General features: G+C 42.9%; 1 protein-coding gene across 1 annotated transcript; it reads right to left on the bottom strand.

The window, feature by feature from the left end:
- Positions 1 to 33: 33 nt before the first annotated feature.
- On the bottom strand, positions 34 to 9,761 carry LOC108602683 (broad-complex core protein). Its single transcript, XM_017990825.1, has 5 exons — positions 9,695 to 9,761; positions 3,078 to 3,171; positions 1,818 to 2,964; positions 1,534 to 1,743; positions 34 to 1,473 (listed from the first exon to the last, which is right to left on the bottom strand). The coding sequence occupies exons 1-5, from the start codon at positions 9,759 to 9,761 to the stop codon at positions 34 to 36; spliced, it is 2,958 nt and encodes a 985-aa protein (XP_017846314.1).
- Between the last annotated feature and the right edge of the window lie 4,038 nt (positions 9,762 to 13,799).

Raw genomic sequence — 13,799 nt, 5'->3', positions numbered from 1 at the left:
TCCCGACCCGAACGACCCCATCCGACCCGCTGCTCAGTCGGCATTCTTAATCTCGCTTAAACTGCGACAGGCATCTCTTTCGCGTTCTCTCTCGCGCTCCCGCTCACGCTGCTCCTCCTCCAGCTTGAGCACCTTGCTCTTGAGGCCACATAAAATCTCGGCAGTAGCTATATTCTTAATAGTGCTCAGATCCAGATGCTCGCTGTGATTGTTGTTGTTGTCATCGTTGTCATGATCGCCATTGCTGCTGTTGTTGTGGCTGCTGCTGCTGCTGTTGCCATGTTCAGCTGCATCTCGCTCCCGTTCCCGTTCGCGTTCTCTCTCGCGCTCACGCTCCAATTGTTGCTCCAGTTCGAGATTGCGATTTATAGCGCTTAGCAGCTTGTGCTTGCCCAGCGCTAGGCCTAACTCCAGTCCATTGTTGCTGTTGCTGCTATTGCTGTTGCTGTCGTTGTTCTGCTTGCTGCTGCTGTTGTTGTTGTTTGAGTCAGTTTCCAAGTCCATGCCATTGTTGTTGTTGTCATCGTATTTACGCTCATAGTTTGTAGCCATATCCTCATCATGCCCATTGTTGTTGTTCGTCTTATTGCTGCTGTTGCTGTTGTGAGCTGTCTCTGGTGTTGCTGCTGCTGGCTCTGGCTCCACTTCACGCTTGATTAATTGTATATCAGGTGTAGGCGTAGGCGTTTGCTGGCGTGCTCGACTGCCGTTCACACTGGGCGTTTGTACCAGATTCAAAGCTTCCTCATCATCATGATTGTTGTTGTTGTTGCTGTTGTGGCTGCCATTGTTGCTGTTGGTCAAATGATGATTCTCGACGAGGCGTATCTTAAAGCTGTTGTTATGCGTGGCTGGCGGTGGCTGTGGCTCCGGTGTTCTAGGTACAATGGTCGTAATCGGCTCCAAGATGTCATGTCCATAGCCTTGGTTGTGATTGTTGTTCAGCGCATCGTCGTTGTCCGTGGGATAGCGATCGCGTTCCCGCTCCATCTCCTTCAAGCGCTTCTCGCCGCCCAGCTCAGTGTTGTAGTGCATCAGTATCTTGCGCTTGGCCAGATATTTGTGCTGCTTGCGTGCCGAGTCCAACATTTTCTTGCTGTTGGCCTGCAATATAGCAAAGGAGTTGCTCTCCGGCTCGGGCAGCTGATGGTTGCCGCCATTGTTGTAGTTGTTGCTGTTGTTGTTATTGCGATTGAGATTCTTCATGAAGTTTTCGGCCAGTGTGGCCTTCGACTTGATGTGATCACGGAAGCCACCAAAGCCGCCAGTTTGACCGCCTGGACTTGGCAGCGACAAGGGCGTGGCACAGCGATTGGGTCCATTGAGTGCCGCCGCCTGATCTAGCGCAGAGCCGGCATAGCCCGCATGGCCACTGGTTATATTAACGCTATGTGTGCCACGTTCATAACGGCACTCGGTGCCATCGCTTTCCAGCGGCGAGCTGATGTCGCTCGCATCGCTGTCCAGATTTTTCTGCAAGCAAAAGTAATTAGAAAACTTCAAGCGGCAGTCAGTGGCACTGGTTGCACCCACCTCTGTATGCAGGCCCTTGATCTTCATGGCCTCGGCGACCTTGAGAAACACGGGCAGATCCTCATATTTGACATTCACCTGGCCGCTGTACATAAAGTCCAGCAAACCAGCCATGTGGCTGGCCTCCACGTCGGCCATCAGCAGTATGGGATGACTGGATGGATTCTCCAGAAAGATTTGCTGAAAGTATGGACTGCAAACGGACAGCACCTGCAAGGAGAGAGCCGAGGAGAGAGCGACTGGATGTTAGCTATAGAGTTCCATTAAGTGCGTCTTTTGTTTACCAGTTTGTGTGCTTTAAAGATTTTGCCGCCAGCTGCAATGGTCACGTCCACCATCTTCTCGTCCTTCTGCAGGGAGTGAAAGCCGCGGCACATGTTGCCATGGAAATTGTTCCAGGAGAGCAGGTACTGATCTATGGTATTGGGATCGGTGTAGGGCTGTGGCTGCTCCCGCTGCTGTTTCTGCTGTTGCTGATGCTGCTGCTGCTGCTGCTGTTGCAGTTGCTGCTGTGCCGCCTGATGCTGTGTGGCTGTTATGTGTATCTGCTGTGCAGTTGTGGGCGGTGAGCTGGGGCGTGGCGTATGCGGATGAGCGAGCTGATGATGATGTTGCTGTTGTTGCTGCTGCAGTTGCTGCTGCTGCTGTTGCTGCTGCAAGTGCTGTTGTATTTGCTGCTGTTGCTGCTGCAACAGTTGCTGCTGCTGCTGCAGCGCATGCTGCAGTCCAGGTGGCGTCGACGACGATTGCAGGCGATGTGGATGCGGCGACAGCGATGGCTGGTGGCTCATGAAGCGTTGCTGCTGTTGCTGTTGCGCCTGCTGTTGTTGCTGCTGCTGCTGTTGCTGCGCCTGCTGCTGTTGCTGGCGTGCATGCTGCTTTATCTTGACCATGTTCTCCTGCTGCTCCTGCTCGCGCTGACGCATCAGCTCCGCCTTGATCTTGTACTGCTGCATGGACAGATCATCGACGCTCTTCGATAGCTTGGCCATGTCGCTGTTGCTGTTGAACTTGTTGTTGCCCAGCATGGGCTTCAGCTCGTACTTGTAATCGCCGCTGGCGCCGCTAGCTGCAGCCGCCAACTTACGCTCGGCAGCCAAAGCAGCGCGCTCCTTCTGTCTGCGTATCAGCTCATCGATTTCCATGTAGGCGCCACTGGTGGCGGCCGCAATGGCCGAGGCGATGATTGGATCATCCTCAAAGACGCTGTCGTCGAGCGTCTCCTTCAGCGTTTTGGTGGACGAGAACAAGCGCAGCGAGGGATCGTTCACCTGATCGCTAAAGTACACATCCATTAATGTGAAGAATGGCCACTCGCGCCGCTTGGGCTCCTCGGACATTTTGATGGCCTTGTACTCCTGCAGCAGATTGTTCCATTTTTTGATAATCTTCGACAGCGGCAGCGGCACATTAAGCTCACGTTCCACCACACTGAAAGCAGAAACGAATTATAAGGTACGTAACAACAGCAACAACAACAACAAGAAGTGTAGAGAAAGCAAAAGTTGTTTAAGCTTAGCTTCATTATGAGCTGAAGTACTTACGCCCAGGCATATTTCGAGGCGTTTCTTTTGCCCGTGAAGAGTGGCGAGAGTTCGGCGCGTAATCTGATCAATGATTTGACTTTTTCAGCTTCCCCTGCAAAAATAAAAAGCAAACAAATAAAAAATAGAAAAAAAATAAAACAAAATTAGCTAAAAATTAGGCAATTGCGCATATGATGCAATCAACTGTGAATTGCGTAAGCTGCAAGCATTATTGGTATAAAAAATTGGCAATAACTGTTAATGTTCAAAGGTAAAGTCAGCAGCTCCTATTGCCTATAGAAGTCTCTCTAGCTATTTAAAATAATTGCTTATAGTCTTTTGACTAAGCATTGGGGCATTGATCTGTACTAACTAGTTGCCACAACTTTCCACTTGCCAATGGCCAATTGCAATTCAAGTTGAAGTCGATAAAGACCTCTAGCAGTAATGGCAGCAGCAAAACATTCGGCGCATTGAACCCGTCACTGCCGATTCGCATCGACTAGTTAATCATTGGCGATCTGCAGCGATGCTTGCAGCTTTGTATGCATGTCTCTATGTCTATGTGTGTGTGTGTGTGAGCCTGCTTAATTGCTATAACGAATCTAGCAACTTTTACCAGTCAAGTCCAAAAACCAAAAAAGCCACAACGAAACCGAAACTAAAGCCAAAGCCAGATCAGTACCAAGACAAACTCAAAACTCAAGCTTAAAGTCGCATCAGACTTTGCTAGCTGATGCGCAGCTGTGGTTACACACACACACACACACACAAATATATTTATGGTCTGCATACACATCAAGTATACGCCAGCGGGAAACAACAAGCAGCACACATACGTTCGTAACCATAATGACTGAAAACTATTCAACGTTGAAGAATTCATTAGCAGATTTCACTTTCGCTCATGACGACGACGACGGCGACGATTCCGTTCGCTCATTTCTTGCTGTCCGTCTTTCTCTATTTATTTATTTACCGTAATTTCTACTCGTTCACATTGGCTTTTATCGTTTTAAGCCACAGGCCAAGCACAGGCGCCTCTTACCTCGTGTAATATTATTTTATTTTTTTTATTTATTTTTTGGGGGAGAGCTAGCGGTGGGCCAAGCAAGCCGGATCTGGGCTCAAAGGCTGCACTTCTAGCTGACGCTGCATTTACTTTCTAAACTTGTTAGCATTTGCTTAAAATTCGATTTCATTTAGTGGGTCAAATTTAGTGGCACGAAAATACTTTTTCGCCTGCCGCTGCAGCGTGTCCAAGGCAAGGCCAGAGCTATGCGATATTTATCTTTGAGACAGTTGCAGTTTGATTCATTAACTAAGTCTGTCTAGCTTATAACCTAGCCCAACCCAAACCCAATAAACAACAGAGCAGCAGCCACAAAAACCTTTAATTACATACATATATAAGCATAATTGCCAAAAAGATTCGCCAAGCCAAGCCAAACCACAAACGCGTGTAAAACAACCTCAACCTTCTGTTCGTGACATGATCAGGTTCCACGTTTCCCACTCACCAGCAGCAGCAACAGCAACAACAATAAAGTAGCATAAATAAGTGTTGAAGCGGGTGCGCAGAAGTAGAAGTAAATTGTTGCCCGGGGGAGCGGCTTGAAAAAAAGTTTCACTTTCTTTGCAACGAGTTTTTTCTGTTTCTGCTGTCAGTGCGTGCGCATGTGTGTGTGTGTGTGAGATGCTTAAACACACACACACACAGACACACGCATGCTCGACTAAAGTGGTCTTCTGGTTTTCTTGCTTTCCTACTTTCCGTTCGCGCCCTTTTATGTAACCCAAATCATCTGATGCTGCTGATGCTGCAGACAAACCGCAGCGACTGTCTTGGAGCAGCAACAATACAACTACAACTACAACAGCAACAGCAACACCAGCAGTTTACCGTTAGTTTCTCTTTTGACCTATATTTGTATATAAAGGCGCGTTGTTGCTGTTACTTGTGCTGTTGTTGTTGTTGTTGTTGTTATTGTCTCATTGCACGCCGTTGGGTTCTTTAGCTTTGGCATTCGCCTTCATCTTCATTTCCATAGCCTATTGCCTCTATCGCTCACACTTCCGTTTCGTGGCACTTTCGTAGCCATCGAACCGGTTCTTAAACTGCACACTTATCGCCCATGCTGGCAACATTTGCATTTCTTTCTCTCTCTCCAAATGTTCTGCAGGCTTAGACGCACTTTTTACTTTTTTTTTCTATTCTACGCATAATTGAGTGTAGAATTCAAATTGCTTTCGACCATGGCTAACAATTTGTTGTTGTGCCTGCCTTTCTTTCGCATTGTTACGCTTCTTGCGGCTGCACTTTTTCTTTTTGTTCGTTCTTTGCTTAAATGTTTGTTTGTCTGTTTGTTTGTTTGCTTGAAATGCGAAACTGCTAAGCGTGACGTTTCGCTTTTTCACAGTTTTACAATTTCGCGTGAGAACTTCTAATTGGGTCAGCCAGCCAGCCAATCAGCAAGGCAGACAAACAGTCAGGACTTGTCATACAATGGCAGTTGAAGAAGATTTTGATCGAGGCAATGAAGCATTTGACTTGACCTAGACTTCACCAACTGTCTATTGTTTGCTATGCAAAGCGAGCTGGAGTTAGAGAAAGGAAGAGCTTTGTTAGCTGTTAGCTGTTTAGCTCAGCTTAGGCTCATCAAACGCTTTAGCAGCAACTGATTAATTTAGTTATTAAGCCCTGCTTTGAATATTTTCAGCAACAATTGCAATTGGCCGTGACTGCAATGTGAAACTTTTGCTTCGATTTCAGTTCACTACCAAGGCGCAATGGCAGAACTTGAATGCGTTGGTGCAATGCGCATAACAACAACAACAAAGGTAACAACAGCAGCAGCAGTAAAAACAGAAACCAGACTCCATTGAAATACGAGATGCTGGTGCGGCTTTCGAAACGACAGGCTTGCAACGTTGCAGCAGCAGAAAGAGCAGCGTCTGTTTTCTACTTGTGTGCTGCATTTCTTGAGAGTTTTCTCCGCACGCCAGAGTCACAGTCACAACTCTGACAATGCGCATACGCCCCGTGCGCTCGCTGCTGCCCCCCCTGCGGCAACAAGGTAAGTCATCGACCAGCCGCCGCCGCAGCCGCAGCCAGAGCCGCCATTGCCGCTGGCTGGCATTTAATTCTCGGCTTTTACTTTCTCCCAAATGATGCAGAAATGAATTTTTCCATAATCTAAAGCGAATGTGCTGCTGCAAATGTTTTACTTTTTTTTGTTTTTCTCTCGCTTTGTCTTGCAACGATTTTCGTTATAAATTTTCCGAATGAAACTAAAATAAAAAAATACAGAAAAAATTTAGAAGAAAGGCAAAGACAAAAGTCAAAGTTGCTAATTAACTGAAATTTCCGACCAAAGCGAGCAACTTGCTGGCGCATTTTTCCTCAGCCCGTTTTGGACTTTTCTCTTTTTCATTGCACACGGTTTTCCATTTGGAAGTTGAATGTACGCTTAGCGACTTGTGGAAATTCCGCACTACTTATAATCATGACCAGGCAGCAGCAGCAGCAGCAGACACAGACAATGTGCAACGGCAACGTGCAGCGCTTGCAACTTGCAATGAGCAACATCATCATCATCAGTATTATTAGCTGCCAGCCATTGTGATTATATGTGTTATTGTCAGAAGTAATTTAAACAGAAAGAAAAAATAAGCAAAATAATATAAATTTTGCTAAAAATTTCTCTGCGGCTCGTTAGTCGGCTGGCAAAGAAGGTATATGAACTTTGAACAAAGATTTGCACAGCATTTTTCTTGCCATTTCGAAAGTGCAACATGGCGCATGAGCAACTTCTGCACCGGATGAATTTTCTCGTGCCTAAGCATGTGTGGCTTAGTCTCTGTGTGTCTGTGTGTGTTTGCATTTTCTAATTGTGTTGCTTTGATTTGATATAAGGCACACAATTTGAAAGTGAATGCCATAAGTAAAACACTTTTCATTTTATTTCAAGTCGTCAACGCTACGCATACTTAATATTCTTATCGACTCTTCACACGATGGCTTGTTAACTGTAAATCTATATAAAATATATATATGCGCATGCATAAGCACATATCTCAACATTTTCGGTGCGTTCGCACGACTCACACACACACACACAGCTTGAAAAACTTTCACTTTGCGCTGTCAGAAGCAGCAGCAGCAGCAACAGCAACAAAGCCGCAAAAGTAAAGCTCTAATGTTAATGTAAATAGCGGTAAGAGCCAAGAGTACTCAAACACACTCACACACACACACACACACACGCATGGTGTTACGTGCTTTAGATGCGATCGTGTGGATACAGAAAGCAAGACAAAAGCTTCAAAATGACTTTGGCGCATTTTGGCCGAAAAAATTGCAAAATAGCAACAGTTGAACAAAAAGCAAATCAAAATTTAATAACAAGAAACAAAATAACAAAAAAAAAAAAACAAACTATGATTACCTATTTTTTCATAAAAGGCAAGACAATAAAACAAAATCAAATCAAATTGTGGCATCTTACATAAATATTTAACCTTCGCCGTTTGAATTAAGCACTTCAAAATTTTATAAAACCAAAAATTACAAGTGCCAAAAATTAAACAAAATTATTATAAGTGAGCGCGTGTGTGTGTTTGTGACACAGTTAGAATAAGCCCACCAAACAATAAAATATGAGCGTTTTAATTGCGGCTATTATTCAACTAAAGCAGAGCGCTATAAATAGTTTGTGGCTGTGGCTTGAGCTAAAGTGAAAGTTCTAGTAGTTAGGGCAGTAATCAACAGTTTTGGTAGCTGGCACCCTGCGGAGACGGTCTTTATCTCTGATGCGCATACGATTGCGGCGCACTGTTGTGGTAGTCCAACAAAAGGCAGGAAAAAGAAAGGCAAAGCAACTGAGGCATAGAAGCAACAGCAACAGAGAAAAGATACATTTCAATCTATAGTGTGCGCAGCTAATGAGTCTTTATATAAAAGAAATAGGGGCTTAGACAATGAGAACTGCAGCGCATTGAGTAGGATAAGCCAAATTTTAGTTTAATGAAGCACACACGCTATTAAAGAATATAATTAGCATTGCATAATGGGCTGAAAACTAGGAAATGATTGTGCTTCGATTGGGAAAATATGTGCGCAACACACGCAAGTTTCACCCTAAGCTCAAATTGATTCTATCGAAATTTCTCTTTCAGCTTATGCAAAAAGATGCTTAATGACTTGGGCTGCACAGCTTGTAGAGATCGGCGGGGCTGGGGGCTATGCGTGCTAGCTGTTGGCCCAACGACAAGACATAGAGGCGAAGCTCAAGCGCATGTTGCATAATCGCAGTCAAAACGAAAATAGAAAACAGAAAACATGCCAGCGACAAAGCAATAACAGAAACAGAAAACAACATTCAGCATACTGATGTATATGTATATATATATATGCTTGTGAGCAATATAATTTGTAGCGGTTTATCAAGCAAACGGTATTATTGAGCAACCTCCACTCTACTCGAATCCACTCGCATCGAATTGACTCCAACACTCGCCAGCAACATTTAAACTATTTTCTTGTTATGCACTTCAAAACGCATGATATAAAAATAAAAGCGAAACAAACAAACAATTTAGTTTTTTGGCAATATAATGTTGGCTTGGCCAACAGAAAATCCAATGAGTCATTGTATATAATTGCGCGTGCAAAAAGTGTTAGCCTGAAAATAATAGTAATAGAAATCGAAGCTTGTATCGAATTCGACAACAAAATATTGCGCATACGCTCCGCTGCGACTTCCAGAGAGATCTACACGCGTCGCCCCAAGGAGCTGTTGCAATCGAAACGACCAAAACGACCAACAAGTTGGGACATTGAACTCGAAAATAAAGCCACAGAGCAGCGCAGTGGCAGCAGCAAAAATTTGTAAACAAAACTTGAGTTATGTAAGAGCTTAATTATAATGGAAATGGAAATGCCAAAGCGACAGACAGCCAGCCAGCCAGGCAAGCAGGCAAACAACAAAAGCGACAAATACGTTTGTCGATTGGACCTGTTGATTTTGTGAGCGTTTGTTGTAAACAAAGTTGAAGGCTAGAATTCAGAGTTTACCTTGGCATGACATTTGTTTGTTATAAACACAGTCAGCTTATTGAAAATGGGTCAGGACTTAGACTATAAATTGCAGCAGGAAGCATTAAAATGTACGAAGGGTCTTGACTATTGGCTGCTGCTGCTGAAGACATCAACTGAGCAAGCGAGCGAGCGAGCGAAAGAAAGAAACGTAACGCAAGAAAGAAACGAAGCAACAACTTTCACCTATTAATATTCGAGTCGTAGCTGCGCGGCAGAAGCGAAGCAGCTGCCAAAGCCAAAGCCAAAGCCAGAGTCAGAGCCAGAGCTTTTGCCAAGTGGAGGTCTCTTGGACAAGAGTAGAAGCAGTAGAAACGTTCGCAGCCAGTTGCTGTCGATGCTCAAGCGAGGCAACAACGTACTTGCGGCTTTGCTGGCTATGAGAGCGAGAAAGAGCGAGAGAGAGATACTGCAATCTCCGCTGTAAAGAAAACTTTCTATAAATGTTACAGGCAAACTAAGTAGCTAGCTTTCTTTAAAGGTGCCCAAAATAAAATTGTTGTGGGTGTTAGGCAGAGTTTACTATGTTTAGACTTACAGCAATATCTGGTGGAGTATTGACAGTTTGCATTAACTGTCGGTGCCATTATTTCATTGGCAGCCATATCCAATTGTCAATATGTGTGTGTTTATAATTTGGGATTATATATCCTTTGCTCTCTTGTAGTTAATCCAATTAGAATGTCGTATTGTAATTGTTGATTATAACTTTTGATAGTTTCTCTTTGTTTGTAGCTGCGCGTTATTTAGTTGTTTGCCTGGTTTCCATTGTAATAAATACATGTATTTATAAATATTGTAATTCCAGTGGCAAGCTCACGCACTCACTAAGCGCCCAAAAAATGCCGTTGCCGCAAGCACAGCGATAAACACACTTTCACTTTTCGCTTGATATGCAGAGAACACAACAACAACAACAACAGTTTTAACTACTTTTTTTTTATGATTTTCTTGCGGTTTATGCAAAACTCCTTAGCTAAACAAGCAAAGCCAAGTCATAGGCAGTCAACATTTTGTTTAACATATTAATTATATTTTATAGATAACGGTCACTAAAACGCATTTCAACACCTTTTTGCACACTTGTATGAAAGTTTATGTTTTTTATATCAAAGTTCTTTTGAGACAGCCGTCGTCGTGGTTGTCGTTGTTTATTTTTGTTATACTATTTGCTTAGTTTATAGTTTATAGATAGAAATTGAATTGGGTTTGGTTGCGCACCGGCCGTTTGTACGTAACGTCTGCCTCGAACCACTGTCGACGTCTGTGCGGCAGCGCGCAGTGAAACCAGCGCTTATCCTCAAAGATCGCTAAGAAATTTCATGCCATTCCATTTTGTTGCGCCGCAGCGACGCTTTCGCTTGTCCAACTCACAGATACACACACATACACGCACACAAACATAGACGTAAGTCAAGCTTTCGTTCTGTGCACAGCTTACATTCCCATTTCTTTCTCTTTACAGCACACACACACACACACATACAAGCGCACAAAGCAAGTTGAGCGCGCGCACGCTCAGTTCAAGTTTGGTTCTTCGTTGAAGTCTTTTGTTTTGGTCTGCAGTTTGCTTCAACCATGTGCGCTCGGCTTTGCCAGTGAGTAAGAGTTTTCGCCTTGGGACCGAACACACACACACACACACACACACACACACACACACACACATGTGCAGCTTAAGTATTTACATTTTATGGCTGTTTCGTTTCCAAAACGTTTCAACTTTGCGTGTACTACGAAAACGACTTTTATAACTTTAACTTTCTTCTAAGCGCGCTACGCTTTGTTTGTCTTTCTTCTTTCTCTCGCTCTCGCGCTTGCGCTCTCTCTCGCTCTTGCTCTTTGCATATCGCTTGCTCTGCTGCGTATTGCCTGTTGCTGCAAATTACAACTTTCGTCTATTTTTGTCAAGATTTTTTTTTAATTATATAATTTAAACTTTTTTTTTCTTTGCCTTTGTGGATTTCTGTTTGCTTTGTTTCGCTGTAACTTTGACTGGCTGGCAAGCTTGTTGCCATGCATTTTACTTTTAGCCCAAGAAAAGAGTGAAACTTTTGCCACTTGTATTCTTAATTATAATTTAATTGCCAGCAAGCACCCACACAAGCCCACTACTTAGTAATTATAAAAACATAAACACAGTAGACGCTCGCAGATTTGCAGCTCCAAAGAAAATATTCAATTGCTAAAAACTCTTTTTAATACCAAGTGAAGTTATAAAGATTTTCAATGCCAGCATATCAAAAAATACATTTCAGAATTTAACAAAATATTAAAAACTATAAGGCCAGCAATGTAATTTGTTAATTTTAATTTATAATTAAACTATAATTTAATATAATAACATTGCTGCATTTTATTAGCTGCCAATTGCAGATCGTGCGTCTAAACAATTCTTATTAGCCAGCTTTTAATTTTGGGAGCGTTTACTGTATTTTTTCGAATCGCATCTTAAGCTGCATTTATCATTGCTGCTGTGCAGCGAGCGTTGCAAGCAGCAGTCTTAGTGTTGCATTAAAGTATCTCAATGATTAAAGCGCTTCTTGTTGGCTGCGCACTTAGGCTGGTGTTACTAACTTTGCAGTTGTTGTAGAAAAACTTTCTAATATAGAAGCCGTGTGCGCGCTAACTCCCTCCAACTTTTTGTACATCTCACTCACTCTCTCTCTGCCTCTTTTTCTTGCGCTGTGTGTCTCGCTGATTGTTTTGTGCTTCAATTGAATTGCTCGCTGCTCATACAGTAGTTGCTGTTGCTGCTGTTGTTGTTGTTGTTGCTGGTAGCAGTTGTTAGGCCTCTTTTACCATTTTCCTTTTTATTTAATACTTTATTTTTGTTTCGACGCTGCTTTTTCTTTCTTTTGAGATTTTTCCCAAGCCTGAGAAATTGACGTCAAGTCTGCACAAACAAGTAAAATTTACAATTCGAAGCAAACGCCGACGCTACAGTCTATCTGATATGTATATGTATATCACAGTTGCACTTGATAAATCTAATGCTGGTTCAACATGCATAAGCTTGACGTTTAGTACGTTTGATATAAATGCAATTTTTTGGAGAAAGTTTCGTAAGTTAAAGGGCAAATCATTTGATGTATCTGCTTTTTAAGAATTAATGTTTAATTTTCAAGTCTATATGCTAACAATGGAATCTTTTCTATGCGCTGTGAAATTGAAAATGCTTTCGTTTGCCCAAAAAGTGCTTAATTAGCCAAGAACTGTCAAAACGTTGATGAAATTCGAGAAACCCACTAAAGCAACCAAAAATCGTAAGTATAAATCGCATTTTCACTTTTTAATAATTAACACAAAATTACCAAGCGGCCAGCCGCCAGCGAAATGAAAGAAGAACCAATAAAAAGACAAAGCACCAAAAAGGCAAAAAGCAAAGCAAATGTAAGAAACAAGCCATGAAAGCTGAGCTGAGACTGCAGATTTCGTCAAGTCTCGTAAAGAACAGCCCACGAATTGTGTGACTAAAGCTCTTAAAATAAGGAAACACATTAATGCGGCCCGAAAAGAATTTTAAGTGAAATGAATTTGAAAGCTTTTCCCGTCGAGACTTGACCCATTTACCCATTTTAAAGCCCAAAAATTGTGAGTGCTGCTGCTGCTGGCAGAACAAGAAGCAGCAGAAGAAGAAGAAGCTGCGTACGCGAGCGCGAACGCGACGCAAAGTAACAGTTATGTGATGGACAGAGAGGCAAAGACAATCGAAAGTTTATGTCATGCAACAGCGACTAACAAGCAAACGCAACACACACACACACCACACAGTGGGTCAGAACTTGATGCTTTTAAATATGTAAATGCGTATGAGTTTTAAATTAATATATTTGCATTGAATTCTAGGGCAACATCAATAAATATTTATGTTGAATACAGTTTTTATTGCTATATTTAGCTTTTAAGTTTATGCAATAAAATGCCGAGTTCTAATTCTAATGCAAATTGTGGCTAACAATGCAATTTAATTGCACGCAACGCGAGTGAAATTGTTCATATATCTACTATAAGCGTATGCGTGTGAATATTATATACACAAGAGCTACAATTTTTGGAAAGTCAGGGCATGAAATTGTTCTTGTATATAGACGCTGTTGTATCTTTCATAGGCCTACCAAACAGCATGAACAATTGAGAGCAGCTAAAAAGAAAAAGAAAAAGTAACTTTACGCCAGAGCACACATAAATATTTATACATACACACTCATACACTCACACACACACATAGGTTTGACCAATGTGCGCTGGCCAGTAGTAAATCGAAAAAGCTACAAGAAACGAACACGACCGAAAACAAAATAAGTAATAAAATCGAAACATGAAACATTCTGATTGTAAGAGCGTGGAAGTAGGTCAACCTCGCGCCGTCGTCGTCATCGGCTTTGGTCTTTCCTCGTTGAGCGACTGCCGCAACAAAAGCGCCAGCGCAGACACCAAAGCAACCAAAGCCAAGCAAGCATAAGAAGCATTAACAAAAGTTACACACAAACACACACGCAGACACACACACACACACACATGCATACACAGCTAAGTATACATTGGAATACTTAAACATCCGCGTCCACTTGCACTTTCTTTTTCAAGCGCTGCCAGCGTCGCGCTGTTGGCGTCGACGCCACTGCTGTCACTAACTGGAT

This window comes from Drosophila busckii, chromosome 3R, assembly GCF_011750605.1.
Source record: "Drosophila busckii strain San Diego stock center, stock number 13000-0081.31 chromosome 3R, ASM1175060v1, whole genome shotgun sequence".
NCBI classification, from domain to species: Eukaryota; Metazoa; Arthropoda; class Insecta; order Diptera; family Drosophilidae; genus Drosophila; species Drosophila busckii.
This window is presented reverse-complemented; position numbering and strand designations above follow the sequence as displayed.

Coding starts and splice junctions, on each gene's coding strand:
- LOC108602683 (XM_017990825.1), bottom strand. CDS start 9,761: ATGGCTGCCAATGAAATAATGGCACCGACAGTTAATGCAAACTGTCAA. Junction 3,172..9,694: donor ATACTCCACCAGATATTGCT/GTAAGTCTAAAC, acceptor TTATTTTTGCAG/GGGAAGCTGAAAAAGTCAAA. Junction 1,474..1,533: donor TCAAGGGCCTGCATACAGAG/GTGGGTGCAACC, acceptor TTTTGCTTGCAG/AAAAATCTGGACAGCGATGC.